The 20,453-nt window shown below is 42.9% G+C and overlaps 1 protein-coding gene and 1 non-coding gene across 6 annotated transcripts in view; one reads left to right on the top strand and one right to left on the bottom strand.

Annotated features, from left to right (window-relative positions):
- The window catches only part of MCF2L2 (MCF.2 cell line derived transforming sequence-like 2), a 207,875-nt gene that overhangs the window by 91,518 nt on the left and 95,904 nt on the right, over nucleotides 1-20,453 (bottom strand). For all 5 annotated transcript variants that reach the window (XM_037027562.1, XM_037027561.1, XM_037027560.1 and 2 more), the window contains exon 15: nucleotides 8,559-8,644. In XM_037027562.1, coding sequence (XP_036883457.1) covers nucleotides 8,559-8,644 — 86 coding nt within the window. The remainder of the gene's footprint in view (nucleotides 1-8,558; nucleotides 8,645-20,453) is intronic.
- LOC118974290 (U6 spliceosomal RNA) lies at nucleotides 336-442 on the top strand. Its single transcript, XR_005063855.1, has one exon. It is a non-coding gene; the product is annotated as a U6 spliceosomal RNA (small nuclear RNA).

Raw genomic sequence — 20,453 nt, 5'->3', positions numbered from 1 at the left:
ACAAAGAGAGAATCTTAAAAACCATAAGAGAAAGACACTGTCCTACATGGGACGTCTTATAACACTGTCAGCTGATTTCTCAAAAAAAACAGTTTGGGCCAGAGGGACTGGCATGAAGTATTCAAAGTGATGAAAAGTGAGGACCTACAACCTTTACCCAGCAGGGCTATCATTTAAAATGGAAGAACTAAAAAACTTCCTAGATAAGAAAAAGGTAGTTTCTTACCAACAAACAAGTATTATAAGAAATGTTAAAGGATCAAGAAGAAGGAGAAGAAAAAAAAACAGAGGGACATAGTTAGATGAATAAAACGGCACTAAGTGCATAACTATCAGTGCCTGCTTTGGCAGCACATATACTAAAATTGGAACGATACAGAGAAGATTAGCATGGTCCCTGCACAAGGATGACACGCAAATTCATGAAGTGTTCCATATTTTTCGAGGTCACTTCATAATACTCAAAGGAAGAATCCACCAAGAAGGCATAAACATTGTAAATATATATGCACCCAACATAGGAGCACCCAAATACATGAAGAAAATCTTAGAGGACTTCAAGAAAGATATTGACAGCAACACAATTATACTAGGGAATTTTAACACCCCACTGTCAAAAATGGACAGATCTTCCAAACAAAATATCAACAAAGATATCGTGGCATTGAACAATGCCCTAGATGAAATGGACTTAACTGATCCGTATAGAGCTCTTCATCCCAAAGAAACTAAATACACATTCTTCTCAAATGTACATGGAACATTTTCAAAGACAGACCACATGATAGGACACAAAACAAACCTCAACAAATTCAAGAAAACTGAAATTATACCAGCATTTTCTCTGACCACAAGGGGTTGAAACTAGAAACCAACCCAAAGGAAAAAACCCAAAATGCTCAAAATCATGGAGATTGAATAGCATGCTATTAGACAATGAATGGGTCAAGAATGAAATTAGGGAAAAAATTAAAAAGTTTCTGGAAACAAATGAAAATGAACTCACAACAACTCAAAACTTATGGGCCACAGTGAAGGCAGTCCTGAGAGGGAAGTTCATGGAAGTACAGGCCTACCTGAAAAAGATAGAAACATTTCAAACAAACAACCTAACCCTACACCTACAAGAACTCCAGGAACAACAACAAAGACAGCCCAGAGCAAGTAGAAGGAAGGAAATAACCAACATCAGAGCAGAATTAAATGGCATAGAGACAAAAAGCACAATTCTAAAGATCAATGAATCCAGGAGCTGGTTCTTTGAAAAGATAAACAAAATCGACAAGCCTTTAAGTAGGCTCATCATGAAGAAAAGAGAGAGGGCCCAAATAAACATAATCAGAAATGAAAGAGAAGAGATTACAACTGACACCACAGAAATACAAAGGATTGTAAAAAAGTACTATGAAGAACTGTATGCCAAGAAATTAAAAAACCTAGGTGAAACGGACAAATTTCTAGAAAAATATAATCTTCCAAAACTGAATGAAGAAGCAGAAAGCCTGAACAGACCAATAATAGCAGATGAAATTGAAGAAGTAATCAAAAAGCTCCCAACACACAAAAGCCCTGGACCAGGTGATTTCATGGGAGAATTCTACAAAGCATTTAAGGAAGAGCTAACCCCTATCCTTCACAGACTATTCCAAAAAATTCAAAATGATGGAAGACTCCCAAACTCTTTATGAAGCCAGCATCATCCTAATCCCCAAACCAGATAAAGACACGACAAAGAAAGAAAACTTCAGGCCAGTATCACTGGTCTACAAAATTTATCAGGCCTATCACTGGTCTTCCAAATTTATATGGAACCATAAACAACCCCAAATAGCTGTTGCGATTTTGAGAAAGAAGAGTAAAATAGGAGGGATCATGATACCTGATACCAAACTGTATTACAATGCCACTGTAATCAAAACAGCCTGGTACTTGCATAAAAACAGGCACATGGATCAATGGAACAGAACAGAGAGCCCAGAAATAAACCCAAGTCTCTACGGGCAATTAATATTCAACAAAGGGGGCAGCAACATAAAAAGGGGGCAGCTTTTATAGCCTCTTCAACAAATGGTGTTGGGCAAACTGGACAGCCACATGCAAAAAAATTAAACTTGAGCACCAACTTACACTATACACAAAAATAAGGTGGATAAAAAATCTAAATATAAGCCGTGACACCATTAAAGTCCCAAAGGAGAACATAGGCAGGAAAACCTCAGATATTTCACCCAGCAACATTTTTACCGATATGTCCCCTAGAGCAAGGGGGATAAAGGAAAGAATAAACAAATGGGATCTCATCGAAATAAAAAGCTTCTGCATGGCTAAAGAAAACAGTATTAAAATAAAAAGAGAACCAACTGTACGGGAAAACGTACTTGCCAATAATACCTCAGGCAAGGGGTTAATCTCCAAAATAAACAAAGAACTTACACGACTCCACTCTAAGAAGACAAGCAATCCAATTAAAAAGTGGGCAAAGGATTTGAACAGACCCTTCTCCAAGGAGGACATACAGAGGATCCAGAGACACATGAAAAGATGCTCAATATCGCTAGCCATCAGAGATGCAAATTAAAACCACAATGAGATACCACTTCACACCAGTCAGAATGGCCATCATAAACAAAGCAACAAACAACAAGTGGTAGAAAGGTTATGGAGAAAAGGGAACCCTAGTTCACTGTTGGTAGGATGACAGACTGGTACAACCTCTATGAAAAACCATGTGGAATTTTCTTAGAAAACTAAAAATAGATCTGCCTTTTGACCTGGCAATTCCACTGCTAGGATTATATCCTAAGAACCCTGAAGCACCAATCCAAAAGAACCTATGCACCCCAATGTTTATAGCAGCACAACTTACAACAGACAAGTGCTGGAAGCAACCTAGGTGCCCATCAGTAAATGCATGAATCAAAAAACTATGGTACGTTTACATAATGGAATTCTATGCAGCAGAAAGAAAGAAGGAGCTCCTACCCTTTGTGACAGCATGGATGGAACTGGAAAGTATTATGCTGAGTGAAATAAGGCAGGCCGTGAAAGACAAATACCATATGATCTCACCTTTAACAGGAACGTAAACAACAAAACAAACAAACAAGCAATATATAACCAAAGACACTGAAATAGAGAACAGGCTGGCAGTGTCCAGAGGGGAGAGGGGAGGGAATTTCAGAGGAAAAGGAGCAGGGTTTACAGGAACAAGTATAAAGGACGCATGGACAACACCTAAGGGGGGTGGAAATGGGAGGGAGGTGGGAAGGGCTGGGTGGGGTGGACTGGGATGGGAGTAAAAGACAGAAAACTGTACTTGAACAACAATTAAAATAAAATTTTTAAAATGTTGGGGAAAAAAGGAACACTAAAAAAAAATAAATAAATTCACTCACGAAAATAAGCCCCTTGGTCAGAAATCTGTAGTAAACTGAGGCAACTTCAGACTTGTGGTCAATTAAGGCAAAAGAACAACAACAACAGCAATACCTAGTAATATGTAGAGCTATTAAATTAGCATTAAACATCATTTACACTTTTCCTTAAATTTCTAAGAGCGTTCTTTAGTATGTTGCCTTCTCTGTAACACCTAGATATGCTGTGGATTGAGGGCAACAAGCAAACTATCTTTTTCCATAAAATAATATGCCTCATGACAAGAATTGTTCCCAGGAAATGATAATATCTAATTAAATATTGTCTTTCAAGAGCAAAAAAATTCTTTAATGTCCAACAAGAGATAATGAAATAAACAATGTCGATGTATAATATTTTAAATACTATTTTGGAATAAGGGTAATTGCTTGTGGGAATATTCATGATGTACGTGTAGGGGGGAAATGAAATATAAAATAAAATATCCCAGGCAACTTCCATTTGAGACAAAAAGGAAAGAAAGGCCAGTGAAAGGAGGAAAGAGAAATAAAGGAAATAAAAGAAATACACCAAATTTTAGAAGATCAAAACTATGAACGTTAGCCCTGGCTGGTGTAGCTCAGTGGATTGAGCGCGGACCTGCAAACCACACAATCATGGTTCGATTCCCAGTCAGGGCACATGCCTAGGTTGCAGGCCAGTTCCCAGCAGGGGACCCACGAGAAGCAACCATACATTGATATTTCTCTCCTTCTCCTTCCCTTCCCCTCTAAAGATAAATAAATGAAATCTTTAAAAAAAACATGTTTAATTAAAAAAAAACAACTATGAACATTAAAATGGCAACAAATTCACAACTATCAACCACTGAATTTAAAAAAAACTAAGCAAACAACCAGAACAGGAACAGAATCACAGAAATGGATATCACATAGAGGGTTATCAGCTGGGAGAGTGAGGGTGGAGAATGGGGCAAAAGATGCAGGGACTAAGAAGTATAATTGGTAGGTACAAAATGGACAGGGGGATGTTAAGAATAGTACAGGAAATGGAAAAGCCAAAGAACTTATATGCACAACCCACAGACATAAACTTGGGGTGGGGATTGCTGGAAGGAAGGGGTGTTATCAGGCAGAAGAGGGCAAGGGGGGGGGAACTGGGACAACTATAATAACATAATAAAAATATTTTTAAAAAAGAAATTTAAAAAATACATATCTATCAATAACCATTTTAAATGTAAATGGCTTAAATACCCTAATGCAAAGCCAAATGGTAGTTGAATGGGTAAGAAAATAAGACCCATGTAAGTGCTGTCTACAAAAGACTCAGCTCAGAATGAAAGACACACACAAACTGAAAGTAAAGGGATGAAAAAGTATATTTCATATAACTAGAAAAAAGGAAAAAGCTGGGGTAGCAATACTTACATCTGACAAAATAGACTTTAAAGCAAAGGTTCTATTAAGAGATAAAGAAGGAGACTACATAATAAAAAGGGAGCAATCCAGTAAGAGGATATAACCCTTGTAAACATTATGCATCTAACGTAGGAGCATCTAAATATGTAAAGCAAATCTTGATGGACATGAAGAGACTGACAGAAATACAGTCATAGTAGGGCCTTAACACCTTTTTGAAATCAATGGGTAGATCTTCCAGATGGAAAATCAACAAGGAAAGGGTGGCCTTAAATGACACACTGGATTAGATGAATTTAATTGATATCTTCAGAGCATTTCACTCCAAACTGCAAAATATACAGTCTTTTCAAGTGCACATGGAACATTTTCTAGGACAGACCACATGTTAGGATACTAAACAAGTCTCAATAAATTTAAGAAAAGTGATATCATATCAAGCATCTTCTCTAACTATAAAAGTATGAAACTCAAAATCAACCACAAGAAAAAAAGTGAAAAACACAAAAGACATGGAGGCTACATAATACGTCATCAAAGAAAGAATGGGTTAACAACTAGAGCAAGGAAGAAATCGAAAGATACGTAGAAACAAATGAAAATGAGAATACAACCCAAAATCTATGGGACACAGGGAAAGCAGTCCTAGGAGAAATTCATAGTATTACTCACCTACCTCAAGAAACAAGAAAAATATCAAATAAACAACCTAAACTTACACATAAAGGAACTTGAACAAGGAACAAAGCCCAGAGTGAGTACAAGGAAGAACATAATAAAGATTAGAACACAAATAAATGAAACAGAATCTAAAAAAACATATAAAAGATCAATGAAACCAAGAGCTGATTCTGTGAAAAGATAAACCAGATTGACAAACCTTTAATTAGACTCATCCAGAAAAAAAGAGAGATGACCCAAATAAATAAAATCAGAGGGGAAAAAAGGAGAAAATATTACATACAACAATATGCAAAAAAATTGGACAATCTGGATGAATTGGACAAATTCCTAGAAACATAAAATCTTCCAAAACTGAGTCAGGAAGAATCAGAGAATCTGAATAGACAGATCACAGCTAGTGAAATTGAAATAGTAATTAAAAAAAAAAAACCTCCCAACAAACAAAAGTTCTGGGCAGGTAGCCTTAACAGGTGAATTTTACCAAACACTCAAAGAAGAAATAACACTTATCCTTCTCAAACTATTCCAAAAGTTTCAGGAGGACAAAAGACTTCCAAGCTCTTTTTGTCACGGACAATGATATGGTGATCGACAGAGGGAGAGGGTCGTGGTCGTGGAGGTGGGACTATGGTAGATCCATGTTGATTTTTGGAGACTTGACTTGGGGTGGTGAACACACAGCACAGTGTACAGATAAAGTGTTGTAGAATTGTGCATCTGAAACCTGTATAATTTTCTTAACCAGGGTCACCCCAATAAATTCAATAAAAAGGAAGAAAGAACCCTAATGGATACCATCTGATATGACATTTTACCTATATTACTTGAAAGTTTATAATTTATCTGATAAAATCTGAATGCTTACCATATGCCAAGCATATTGTATTTACCAACTCTAACCCTGAATTGTTTGTGTTATGCATTAAAACTCAAATATTTAAAATCAAAAGTGAATAAGGAAATATAAACTGTTGCAGCAAAGATTAGTGATTTTAAGGTATTCAAAGCTGGTGGTAGAACAAAAATAGTAGTCTTATAAAGTCTATTATTAGCATAGGTAGCTAAATATTAAGAAAAAAAGGAAGGAAGCAAAGGAAGTCAATGCTAAGCACAGTCAACTAAGGAGCATATCCTGCTTAACCAGAAAGCTGCAGCTTCACACACTACCGGGGAACAGCAGCATTGCCTGCCAAGGGGATGAACACCTTTCTGTTTCCCTCTGTAAGCAGAAGCCTGCCAGATTGTCAGCGGTAGGTGGTCCTTTTGTCGGGTTGTTGGCAGTAGGGGGTCCTGAGCACATGTGCACTGCTAGTCAGTGGCCCAGTGGCCCGTGGGGAGGCGCTTCTAAGAGGCTCACACAGCAGAGACTAAAATGGCAATCATAGAGACATCCTGTCTCGCTTGAGACTAGGATTGGACTGGATAAAAGAAACAGAACCCTGAAGATCTGGGAAAATAGATTGGTTAGTGGGTAAGTACAGTGAGCACATGAATACTTGGGGAGTTGATTGGTTAGTTTAAAGGAGTGCCTGGCTCTTCCCAAGCCCAAGATGATATAGCCTGAGCATAATGAAGACAAAAGACCCCTCTTCCTCTCTCTCCCCTCCCCCCACCCTCTCGCGCCCCCCATAACATGTGTTCCTCCCATTCATTGGTTCCTGTGTCCTGCGTCTCAGGCCAGAAACAGACTAAACTAGCTGCATTGGGACAGAGACATGACATGGACTGAATCCCTGGCACAAAGTGTGTGCACACCAGCCCCATTTCTGGGCCTGATGAAGGCAAGATTGGACTTCTTTCGGAGCGTGACGGACATAGATAAGATTTGGGGACTGGAGGCAGACTTCTGTTTTCACCTAAATAAATCTTAACCACCAGACCTCATTTTCCCTTGTGAGTCGCACACAGTGCTTTTCTGGCAACACCACAAGAACCTCACTTCCACCGGCAACACCATCTCTGGCTCAGTCCACTTAGCTACTTTTGCCTTTTCTCAACGTTCTTTGGCAAGAATCATAAAGGTATTTTTGTTTCATTAAAAGCTGTAACTTTTCCTTTATACTCTCCTTAGAAGTATGATTTAATGATCTACTGTGAATTCATGCAGTAATTCACCAACTAACATAAAGGACCATTTAACTAAGACTTTTATGATGGTAAGACTAATGAAAGACCTGTAATTCTAAAAGTAAAATTACAATGATAAAAGTAGGTAGGTAGGGTGCGGTACCAGAAAAGTCCCACAAGATATACCACCGCTTGAAAAAACAACAGAACACCTTGCCAAGCCTTGCTTTTCAGAGACAACCCAACTAAACACACTTTGAGACAGGCTGCATTTGGCCACTGACAGTAATTCGAAGACACATTGCAATCAGTAGGAGTCTCCATGCTTCTTGGCACCTTAAAGTGAAAGACTATGAAGTAGTGTCATTAAACTAACATTGGCTTTCATGAAGGAGCAAGTTCCTGCAGGTGTTGATTCACTGGTGGAGCAGGCATTTTTTCAGAGGCCTGCTAAGAGCTGAGCATGATAGACCCCGGGGTTAAAACCCCTAAGTCAGGAAGTCAAATGGAGCCTGTGAACGATGTGATGGGGGTTCTAAATATGGAGAAGTTTTGTTTGAAATGAGTTTTTCTCTTCTGCTTTTGGTCTTTACCCCTGAACTGCAGAGCATTCACATGCATTGTAAACACTTTCCTGCAGGCCAAAAATAGCATTAAATTTGTATAAACTGCGTCTTCTGGGAACCTATTGCCTTTAAATGCTTTTAAAGCAATAATTCAATTAACATCAACAATAGTTTATATTTTCTTCTTTTGATAATTCGTTCTTTCAAACACTGAGTATCTTTGGGAACTTGGTGATAGGATGTCATTTGCAGGTCTTGCTTGTTTTTATGAGATCCATGAGTTTTGTTCTCAGGTGTAGAACTGAATACTGAGTATATAGAATAAATACGTGATTTTATCTGGGCAAGACAGATGATGAAATTTAAAACAGAGGATACTCTACCCTTTGCCCCCACCCCCCGCAAGGAGTTAAAATGACTTCTGCAAAGGAACCTGCGACCTCACCTGCTGGGGGAGAGGTTTTCAGGGCTGTCTGGTTGCTCCAGCTCAGGCTTCTCCCCACCGTGGCTGCCTTCAAGTGTTTCTTCATTCTGAAGTGAAAGAGACTTTGGTAAGCCAGTCTATTTTATTTGTGAGGGAGCACTAAATCTATCTTCGGTCCCCTCAATGTCTTTGTTTTTGTTTGTTTGTCTGTCTGTTTGTTTTTAATTCTCCAGTTTCTCGATTTTTTTTCCTCCCTGCGTTTCCCCCAACCATTCTGTGGATCTGTTACTGCTGGCCCTTCCTGCTTCCTTTAGGAACAGCAAAAAAAACCATTCTTTTTGCTTAATGACGGGCTATTAACATTGTTCTCCTCCCTCTTTCCTGATGATTCACAAGAGAGATTCAGAGTGTGAGCTAAAAGGTAAAGAGATCATTTGACAAAATATATTTTTTTCCCTCTTCTGGGTAGAAATCAAGGTCTGGAGAAGTTGCATCCTGCCCAAGGCTAGAGGCGGAGCTGACATAAGTCTGGTGTCTGCTTTCACAGGCTTGTCATCATCTGTCTGTTGTGTCACGCTACCTCCTAGAGCAGCTGGTTCCTTAGGAAGTGCAAAGTGGCCACCAGTTCAGGCTCAAAGCCCACACTGGTGATCTGAGGTCCTGCTCCGGATGTGCCAGCTCCGAGACCTTGGGCACACTCCCTGACCCTCTCTGCCTTGATCTCCTCCCCGTGAACATGGACCCTTTGCCACTGTCTACTACAGTGGCTCTTTTCCAGAGCAATACTAGGCAGTTAATTCTCAAAAAGAGGCAAGACTCCCTAGGAGTTTGCTCTCAAGAAAATATCATTTTAACAAGAAAGTGAATTTGTATAACATTGATAGCAAAGAGAGTATGATAAAAGTATTAAAATAATGAACAGGTAGCTAACTAGCCAGGATTTGAGTTCTTCCAGCCTGCCGGGTTCTGTTTAAATGAGTTATTTCACATTCTCACAAAAGGGAGGCTAGATTTAGAAAGGGCCCCCTTGCAAAAGTTATTATTAAGGAAAATTGAATGAATAAACATAAAGATTCCTTGTAACTTAAAGCTGGAAGTTGAGGAATGAGCTTTCCCCAGACGGAGGAACTGATGGGAAAGTCTTGCAAAGCAGATGAGAGTGAGGCGCTTCTTGGCCATCGACAGCGTGAGAAGAGAGTCCTCTCCCAAAAGCAGTCAAGGTAAAGTTTCTTTGTTATCCCTAATGCCAACCACAGGGATGGCAATTAAAGAATGTTCAGTGGCCACAAGAGAATCATGGGTCGTTTTGTCCTTTTCATAGATGTCTTGCTGAAACTGGTATCAGATCCAAATGCAAGCTAACAAATAAAGGAGTATTTGGGACACTAGCTTTGCAATTCAGCTCTAAAATACAAGGGGAATCTTACATTCCAACATTCCAAGTTTATGTATTTTTTCTTTTAAAATAGGATATAATTTCAGAATCTGAATTTTTAGTTGCCTCTATTACATATATTTGAGCAGAGACATTATGCATATATGTTATATGTGTATGAAATATATATGTATATATAAAATTTCATTCTCACTTGAGGACATGTTTCCATTGATTTTGAGAGATAGAGAGAGGAGAGAGAGAAACACTGATGTGAGAGGGAAACATTGGTGCATCCTGTATGCACCAACCAGAGATCAAACCCTCAACTTAGGCATGTGCCCTGATCAGGAATTGAACCAGCAACCTTTTGGTGCATGGAATGATGTTCTAGCCAACTGAGCCACACGGCCAGGGATAGAATATCTTTTTTATTTTAGTTACTATACAGAAGTAAATGCCAGTCCCTGGGTTTCAACCAATCTAGTTATTTTCACCCCACTACAAAGATAGCTCTTTGTTCACATTTTCTAGATAATGTGGAACTCATTACTGTAGCAGTTAAGGTTACATTGCATCCTTCTCCGGTGCTTCCTCTGTGACATTATTGTGCCCTAAATCCCCATGGACTTTGAACCCCAGTCTTATCCATCTTTGGATTCCAAATACAGGGTTATACAGATTAGCCACTGTTATTGACTGGACTCCCTCTCACTGTGGGACTTGCTGCTGCTGACAAAGTGGGTTGTGCTCTTTCCAACCCTATTGATCTCTTGTCAGTGTAGAAGCTCTTATTTCATGACAACCTAGTGACGAAAAAATAATGATGGCTCGAGGTGCAGGTGTGGACTTTGTCATCTTTTACACTGAATGATGACACTCCTCTAACTCATAGACTTTGTCATGCGTGGGATGCCCTTCCGGGCTTCCTGAAATGCCTGGCACAGCCTTGGTTGCAACAACCCATGTTCCTGTGGCCACACGTCAGACAGTTGGTGTCAGGGTAGAGGGAGCGTCTTCTGCCAACCATTGGACAGAATGCAACACAAGTGCGACCAAGACGTGATCGGAAGGTTCCACGGCAGGTCTGAGGTCTGCGTTAATAAAACCTGCAGTGAAGTCGTTAACTACAGGCACACCTCGGAGATACTGCAGGTGTGGTTCCAGACCACAGCAATAAAGCAAATACCAAAATAAAGCAAGTCACAGTCGTTTTGCTGGTGAAGTGTCTTGCCTTCAAATTTCTTTAAAAAACAGAACATCTGTGAAGCACAGTGAAAGGAAGTGTGCCTATATGAGGTTTCATTAAGGTTTACTTAGATTGGTTGTGTTTTAGTGCAGTGGCTTTCAAATACCCACAGGAAAAACATTTACGTTGTAACACACACACACATTTAGTGATTTATAATAAAAATATATATATTGTACTTTGCTTTTGTCCCATTTCTGGCACAGAGCTCCTAAAACCCTTGAAATTTCCTAAGTCACAGGCAGCAAACACAAGGCCCATGGCCAAATCCGACCCTCCACCTTGTTTCTACCCGGCGACAGCACCGAAGCTCCTTGCCCCTAGTTAAGGAGGAATTACAAGTATACACTCCTAAAATTGCTTTCGGCCCTTTGAAAGTAACCTCCCTCCCCTCCTCTCTCTGAAAATGAATAAATAAATAAATATATCTTTTAAAAAACTGAGGTTGCTAAACCAAGTTCAGGTCTGACTCCTCTGGTCTAACACCAGTTGCTGATTCACCATCAACACTCAGAAAGCAATTTCAGTTCCAGCTCTTTTAAAGTGATGGTATCTGATAATTAAAGATAAAAGTATTACTCATTATATTATGACACGTCTTTAAAGGGAAAGCAATTGGACTTCATTTCGAGAACAGGTAAGGTACATGAGGGGTTGAACCCTTTAGAGTATGAAAGAGCACTCACTCTAAGGGTTTAAGGTTAAGCATTTTCTGGCACTGTAAATTATGAAAACCTGAGAAAATAAATGAAGCAGTATGACAAGGAAGAATCACTGAGAAGTTACAGAATGGTGGGGTGCAGGCAAGGATAGTGGGAAACAAAGGGGGGGCAACCTTTCTTTCTTAGGGCAGTCCCCTCCAGCCTCAACCCAGGGTGGGGGGTGGGTGCATCTTAGAGACACCGTCCAGAGTGCAAACCAGCAGCCTGGGGAGGCTGGTCTGCCTGCCCCTCTCCACTGCTGAGACTGCTGGGGCAAAGGTGGAAACCCTCCCTTTTTTATTTTTTTATTTTTGAGGTTTCATGGGTTCTGATGTGAAGAATAAGAAGAACCTTTGAAAAGCAAGAACCACTTCGAGAATCTCTCCTGGAAGCAGATTCCGGGGTGGAATGCTGGCCGGTCTGCCCTTTGCTCCGTCTCACTCACTGGCCCTGTCCAGCGCATCGCATCTTCTCCTGCTCTTCCCTGATGCACCTGAAGAGGCCATCACCTAGATTCCTTTGGAAAATAAGGCAGCCTCTTTTTATGTATGTATGCACGTATGTATGTATGTATGTATTGGCAGCCCCTTTAGAAAATGGCAGGCACACATTTGGAGGATAAAGGGGCTGTCAGTCACTTATCCTCCACGCACTGCTGTGAACCAGCTCATTCAGACGTTTCCTGTCTCCAATCCAGACCAGCTGCACTGGTGGGGGATTTTGAAAAGGAAAGGAGAAGAGAGGGATGTTTTAGAACATTCTGTTGACAGAAGCCTTTGGGAGAAGAAGTGCAGGCCTTAAGGAGACAGGCCTGAGTGGTTCTGAGGCTTTCTGGAAATGGGAAGTGATTAGAGAAAGATAGGGGGATGCATCCTACATGCAAACTTACTGCTGCAAAATTTCCCCAGGGTCTCTTTGACCTATAATTTAAAGTTTTCCAGCTAGCATTGTTAACAATTACTTTAATGTTTTTACCAGCTAAATGGTTCTTTTATAGGCTGGATGAATATTCTAAACACTATAATTTTTGGTTTGGGGGGAAATAACTTCTTAAAAAATTGCAAATATTGCAACATTGTTTGAACAAACACTTGCAAGCCTGTAGCTCTTAATAAGTTCTCAAAAGTGAGGAGCACATCACAAGACACCTTTCTCTCATTCCCAAACCAAGAAATGTGAAGGAAATAATTGTCTTAGAACAGTAAAAGAAGTTCCCCATACATTGCGAATTTTCTCAGGCTGTTTGATTTCAGGTGATTTTAAGCTCAATGCATATCAGTGTAACCCAGTTTTTACATGTGTGTAAATGTAAACACCTAAACAAAATCACAAATTTGAAAAGTGCTTTACCAGATTAATCTCCAGTCCCTGACATAATTCACAAATAATTTCCACATAACCTCAAAGCCCATGGGCTGCCACCCACTGCTGTGGGGAGTTAGGCTAACTCCGTCCAGAGGCTGAGTTAGCCCCGCTGACAGAAAGAGAGGCTGCTGGTTGCTGTCACAGATCTGTAAAACTCTACAAACACTGGACCCAGCCTTCACAAGGCCTCACTTTCTACGGTTCTTCCTGCGTGCTCCGTGTTGGCCAACAAATTCACCCAATGAGGAGCACAAGATGAAAACCTCAAAGATATCTTCAACATCTTCCTTTCCTTCCCTATTAAATCTCTCCCCTTTTCTCCTCTGCCTTGATCTACTTCATTCATCCAACCTTTTCTGGCGGTCTACTATATTCCAGGCGCCTGGGAGAACATCTGAATGAATGGGTATGAACCCTGCCCATCTGCATTTTTGACACTGCCATTAGTAGGCTCTTGACACTCACCCAGACTGTGACAATGGTAGGCAGCTGGTCAGTCTGCCCACCTTCACCTGATCTGCTCTCCGTGACCTTCCCGAGCTATCTTTCTAATACACCGGCGCCCTCCCTGGCAATGACCGTCAGCCAAGGCCTTCGGCAGCAGCCTGTCTCTGGTCGGTCTTCCTAGCTTTCGGAAACCACTCCCAGAAGAGCCTGTGCTCCTTCAGGCATCTGAGACTTTACGCCCTTCCCCTTCCTGGAAGGAATGTCCTTCTTTGTCTTATCCACTTCTCACAGTTGTATTTATTCTTTCAAGTTAAGTTCAAATGTCACCTCCTGAAAACATTACAAGTGTAGTAGTTATGCACTGCCCTTTAATATGTTATATTCCTTCTCCGGAGGCATGTCATGTGCTTTATAATATAACTTTTGGAAATACGTCGTTTTCCCCATGAAACATGTAAGTTTCCTGAGTTTAGGCCCCATGTTAGAATTACTTCCATATGACCCAGAGCCCTGCTCTGTTATATATTAAATTGAGCCAAATAAGCTACCCGAAATGGGCCTGTGAAACATTTCTGTCACATCAACTTTTTACTGGTCAAAGAGCAAAGCCAATAGTGGTCTTACTATTATTTTCTCTTCTTAGCTCCCACAGTAAAAAACACACTCTCATAGATTAATATAATCACACCCTTGTGCCTCTGAATTTTGGATTCTCTCTTAGCTTAAGAGATTCGTATCTACCTTAATGAGTTCACCTTTATCCCAAGTCCTCATGGCCAATGAATATAGCTTCTAGGCCAATGTAACTGAAGTCCTTGTCCCACCTGCATTCTTGCCACCAAACATGCAAGTTAAAAGTTCGGGTTCCTGAACCCTACCCCAGACCTTCCGAATCAGAATCTCTGATGACGGGGTCTGAGGGTCTGCCTTCTCACTAAGCTTCTCGGGGCTGCAGGACCTAGGAGACTTTGAAAAACTTCATTCTAGAAATTCTTCAGAGAGCTTGGTTAGGGGCTGCCTCAAGAATTTGGTGGAGTCTCTGAATCTCTTATTAGCTCTAAGAATGACTAGACCTCAAACATCATAGAAGGCAAACACAGCAATGTACTCAGAGTTCACCTAGTTCTCTTCTTGCGAACTAGGAAGATAAATGAAAGCTTGCAGGATTCAGAGGAACAGAAAGCAAGGAACAGCACCTGGCCCTAATCTGTGGTTGTCTGGCCAAGACGTACGCAGGTGAGATTAGGAAAAGCTATTCAATTTAAGATCCGAATCTGACCTTGCTTCAGCTCCTTTTTGTCTTTTACACAGAAATTCTATCTCTAACCACTGGTCTAAATGGGAGATGAAAATTACTAAGAATCTGCTCAGGGTCAGGTGCCACGCTCGGTGCTTCCCACATACTTCTCCTTTAATAAACCACCTGTGGGCTCACTTTTCCAAATCCTATTTTGCAGAAGAGGACATTTAGAATTCGAGGGATTAAGCAAACAGGTAGTTAAGTAGATGAAGTAAATAATCAAGTGGATGGGTTAAGTTAGATGAGTAAACTGCTGTTAAGTAAATGGCTACTTTCGAATCCCAGTGTCACCGTTTACTAGTTGTACGGCCCTTGGGGAAACTCACTTAACTTCTCAGAGTCTCAACAGTGTCAGGGACAAAACAAGGGACACTCATCATCTTCCTCACCCGGTGCTGAGGACTTGAGGTAACACCGGGTCCCTACAGCACGAAGCACGCTGCCTGGCCCTCAGTCGGTGCTACGGCAGCCATTCACCCCTCTGCTTCCTTCCAACCTGGCTTTTTCTGTTTTTGTACATATTTATGAAGGAGCCTGCTTGCTCGCAGCCAGTAGGTCTTCCTTCATCCCGAGGGTTCATTCAGGAGAAAGGAATTCTCATCAGCCCCTGGCTCCTTTCTAGCTCCGCAGAGGCTGTGATGCGAGCAGCCCCTGTGAGCCATGCTCTCAGCTTCCAGCTGGCACCCGGAAGGATGGGAAGTACCACAGCACCACTGCCAGCCACCAGAGCGGATCTCCCGTTCCACCGCTGGGCTTCCCCAGACCTGTCAGTCAGCCCGGGCACGGGCCCAGGCCCAGAGTCTCGGCAACATTGTCACGTTTAGTCTGCTAAGTCCCTACGAACCACACAACGAGGATCACCCTGTGGGGATTTGGAACACATTTTATGGAAATGAGTTCTCTGACAATGATAAAAACATATCTTGATTTTTGTTGCAGATAGTAAGTGGTTTTCCTTCATAGCTTTTCTTTTTTTTTACTCTGAGCATGTAGTCTGGAGGACACGGAGAGGCGTTCATCACAATGTTAGGATTCGCTCTCAGGGACTGATTTTATCGTTGAGTTCCAGGCCAAATGCCAAAAAGATGTCAGAAGTATCACCTGGAGTCTGATGCATGTTCTCTCTGTCTTTAGCAGTGGCCACAATACACAGCAGCAGCAACGGTTCTTCACGTCAGTCAACTTCCTTGTCCCCCTCTTAATAACCTATGTGTTAGACAGGACGAGGGTCTCCAGGTCTGGGCCAGTCTCACAAATTGCTATTCTTGCTAAATGTTAAGATGCAACATAGTATTTTGCAGACCAGCTGTAAACAGGATGAGCCTGACAAGAACTCAACCAGGAAGTGTAGCCAAGTGCAAAGATGAAATCAACATGTAGTTGACTGAATAGTGTGCATCAGCAATGGCTACACCACCCTCCAGGGAGGCAGAGCTTTGCGGATGAATCCCCCATCTACTTGCTGCGAGTACATGACACCACCTGGCAACAACCACTTCTTTTTTGTTCTTGAATGGAACGCCCCAACTGGCGAGTCCCTTTTGAGTTCATTGACAAATTTGGCAGCTCAGATGGAATCCTCCTAAGTGACTCCTTCCCCGCCTGGTGGGGATGCTTGATGAAGCAGTCAGCAGGGGCAGCAGCTCGCCAAGGGCTTACTCACCGTGTCTCCACTGGAGGGAGAGTTTATTTTATGGGAGACTCACGTTTGGTACTGACCACTGGAACGGCTACCTGGCCTGCCTCAACAGCAAAGCAGAGTGGCCACCTGAACCTGTTTTGTTCAGCACTTTGGGAGGGAGTCAGCAGGTCAGCCCCTGGGGTCACTTTAATTAGTGTTTCTAGTCCCGTCTTGGGTCTGGGGTTGTTGGAAAGGCAGCTTCAGCTCTGAAGTGGGTTTGTTTCTGGTTGGTCTGGCAGGAACTGTCTCCAGGACGCTGGATTCAGGGTCCAACCTAGGTCTTACTCTGGAGAGTTGAGGAATGCCTGCAGGACAAAATCAGACGTGCTCTGTTGGTGGTCCCTGGTCTGGTTGTCTGACTTTGGTATTCTTTGTGCACTTGCCTTGCTTGTCTTACATGTACATGTGAAACTCAGATTCACCCCTGAATGCAGCTCCTTGGGGTGCATCCTTCAGAACTGGATAAAAAGAACTCTGTTCATTTGACTTAAATTAAATGCATGTAGAAATTAGAAAATATAACAAATGTGTCAATGGTAGGAAACTGCCTGTCCTGTCCAAGGCAGCCTTGCTCCAGGCTGGGAGTCTATTGTGGGTTTGGGAGGCACTGATTTCTAAGTACAGCTTCTTTACTTCCTTGGGTTTCAGCCCTTACTGACCCCATGTAAGCTTCTCCCCTGCAATTCCCGCCCCGCATCCATCCAAAGGGTGCACTTTCTGTGCATCCGCAGCCGGAATGGAAGCTGTGATGGGAAACTGGGAGGGCACCCAGAAGCTCCCTCAGCAGCAAGAAGGTTTCCATCAGACCAGCCGCACCATCTTCACTAAGGGGGACGAGCAAGGGAGCATGTGGCCTCCAGTGGAGGTGCTCTGGGACAAGCAAGACTGAGTGGCAAAGCTCTGACTGTGGGACTTGGGGGCCAGCCTATGGCTAACAGTGTAAAGATATGTGCTTGGGGTTACAAGGGAAGAATTGCTGGTTTCATCTATAAGCTGTTTGAGTAAGACTCCCACAGCTTCTCTCCCTGAAGGATAAGGAAAAAGTTACCTGCCACACCTCTTCAAAGGGTCTCATTGGCAGAAAGAAATGTTCTATTAGCAGGTGTGGTTTCAGGAATTTTACCAAAGGTGTGGTAACAGAGGCCAAATATCCTAGGAATATTGACAACTAAATAAATCTAAGATCATCTGATTGTATTGGTGCCAGAAAACACAGCAAAGTCTGCTATAATTTAAAAATGTAGTTTGAGTCAGCTTCACTGGACTTGCAAAGTGAAACAGGTGGAATCAACCACATGTGTGCATTTTGAGTAGAGTGGTCTTAAGTAATTTACTGGTTCCCCATCCACTCACCTGCAAGGACAGTTTTGAGATCACTGACTCTGGGCATGTGCACAGCCATGCACTCCCTTGCGCCAGAGCCCGGTCAAGTCCACGAGACGCCTCAGATCTCAGCCTCTTTTTTGAGTAGCACCCCATTAGCTCCCCCTCTCCTCCAGAGCTGTGTGTTGGTTGAGGGGGGGCAGGTCGAGGTGAAGGAGGTTGCTCTCCATATCCACAAGCAAGACAGGGTGCTTCTAAGCTGTTTCCCTCTATAGGGCATGGCCCCCACTTGGCCTGGCCATGGGCCCCTATGGCTTTGGGAGCTTGCTGACTGGCAGTGGGATGGGCTGACCTGGGCATCTGCCCTGCTGTAGATGCAGCAAGGTGGAGCAGCCCAGTGTTTTGTCGCAGCCAGAGGCAGCCACAGAAGCTTAGGAACAGAACATTGCACTGCTAAGGTGTGAGCTGGAAGGAAGACAGGTGCAGAGAGGCCGTACCACCCAGAACTTTCCTTTTTGCAGACTGGGTCTGAATTGTGGCAGGTGAGCCCAGCTGTTAAACCAGGCATCCTGGCCCTGTACTCTGCCTTCCACAATTCCACCTGCCTGGGACAGGGTGGGAAAGGCTTGGGGAAGCCTTCTCAGCCCACCCCCTGTAGGAGTCTGGAAGCCAGAGGGTGGAGCCGAGACCTATGACAGCAGCAGGCAGTGACTGCTAGTGGGTCTCTGGCCAGAGAGATGAGGGGAGGAGCCCCTCACAGCATCACTGACTCTCCTTGCTTCTCCTTCCTGTTTCATTACAGCCCGTGCCCGCCGCTGTTTCATTTTCAGTCTTGAACTCCTAATGTTTCCAAAATGGGGACAAGGGATAGAGGAGCCACAGTCTGTAAAAGATGAAAACTGTGGGTTACATAGACCTCAGGTGATCTGCTCATCTTAAGGCCAATCCCAGTGCCTGCTGGGCAGTGGGTTTGGGGGATAAAGAGGTTGCAAGTAAGCGATGCTTCTTCCTGTGTGCTCAGAAGGGCTTTAGTCTCCGAACTGCAGCTGTGTAGCTGGTTTACCCGTGGGTGGTGTCTAACAGGATGTCTCAACACAGAGGGCCTTGGGCTGGGCCGGAACACTGTGGCCTCACGTGTTTGGCCTTTCCCTCCTCCTGTGTGTGTACGTGTGTACACTTACACCTGCGGAGTTTACGTTCCCCGGGGGTGCCTGCTGCCATCACAGGTAGTGGCTTTTCTGGGGTACACTGTCCCAAAAGAGCAGAGGCAGAGGGCCTTGTCAGGATTCCCTCCTTTCCCCAGCCAAGGTGCCTTATGAGGAGCAGCCCATCACTCGGCCACACGACAGGCATCAGTGTGTTTGAGAAGCCATGGACACCGACTGGATACCATGCAGAACTCATATCTTGCATCCCTTCCCCCTCTGGGATTGCTGTGCTTTGTCCACTGAGCTTGTTCGTTCTGTGTAGTCACTTCCTGCCCAGATCCATCCTACTTGTCCTTCACATTCCTGGACAGACCGAGCAGCTCAGTAAGGGATTCCAGAATAAAAACCATGGCTCGGTGTCCTGGATCGTGTGGAGGAAGATTCAAATATCATAGTACCTGCCCCCCTCCCTCCCTGGCTGGCATCGATTCTGAGAGGCTTAGAGCTCTTTGTCCTTAGGGAGGCTGTCACTCTGGTCCATCTTCTCATTAGATCCCCACCAGAGTGGAAGTTTATGAGGGGTAGGTTTTCGGTCCCCTAGATTTTCCCCCAGCTTCTGCTTCCCCTCTTATAGCACATGTCTCCTGTTAGAGGAATGCTGTCTTTAGGCACTCCTGTCCTCGGGAATCCCAGAACCTAGGGGAGCCCAGGCCGTTCATAAGTCGGGCAGCCAGAGAATTTCACTGCTAGATCTCAAAGATGTACCCTGTCCGTGTTCACCAGGAAGCTGGCACAGAAGTATGACCCTCATCCCCATTCCTTCAATGAGGAGGAGTGAAATAATCTCATGGTGGGGATTGTTAGACAGGACGAGGGGCTCCAGGTCTGGACCAGTCTTGCAAAGTGCTATTCTTGCTAAACGTTAAAATGCAGCATAGTATTTTGCAGACCAGCTATAAACAGGATGAGCCTGACAAGAACTCAACCAGGTAAGTGCAGCCAACTGCAAAGAAGAAACCAACAGGTAATTGACTAAATATGAGTATCAATGGCTAAACCACCCTTCAGGGGAGACAGAGCTTTGCATATGAATCCCGGCTCCTCTACTTGCAGCAAGTAAATAAAACTACTTTGCTACGATCAGGAACACTCCAAGCTTCGAACCTCTTGGGTTCAGTAGTATGTAGACCATGACAACATGAATCTAAACCTTTTTTCTAACCTACTTACTAGCTTTCTAACCTTCCTTACTAGCTTTCTTACATGTTTTGGAGTTATGATTTCCCTGGTTTTACTCCCCACCTTGGGAAATACTTTTGCATTTCTT

This window comes from Sturnira hondurensis, unplaced genomic scaffold (genome assembly GCF_014824575.4).
Source record: "Sturnira hondurensis isolate 20B ecotype Veracruz unplaced genomic scaffold, ASM1482457v3 Scaffold0019216, whole genome shotgun sequence".
In the NCBI taxonomy this organism is placed as follows: domain Eukaryota; kingdom Metazoa; phylum Chordata; class Mammalia; order Chiroptera; family Phyllostomidae; genus Sturnira; species Sturnira hondurensis.
Note: the sequence above shows the minus strand (reverse complement) of the source record. Positions and strands in the feature narration are given on the sequence as shown.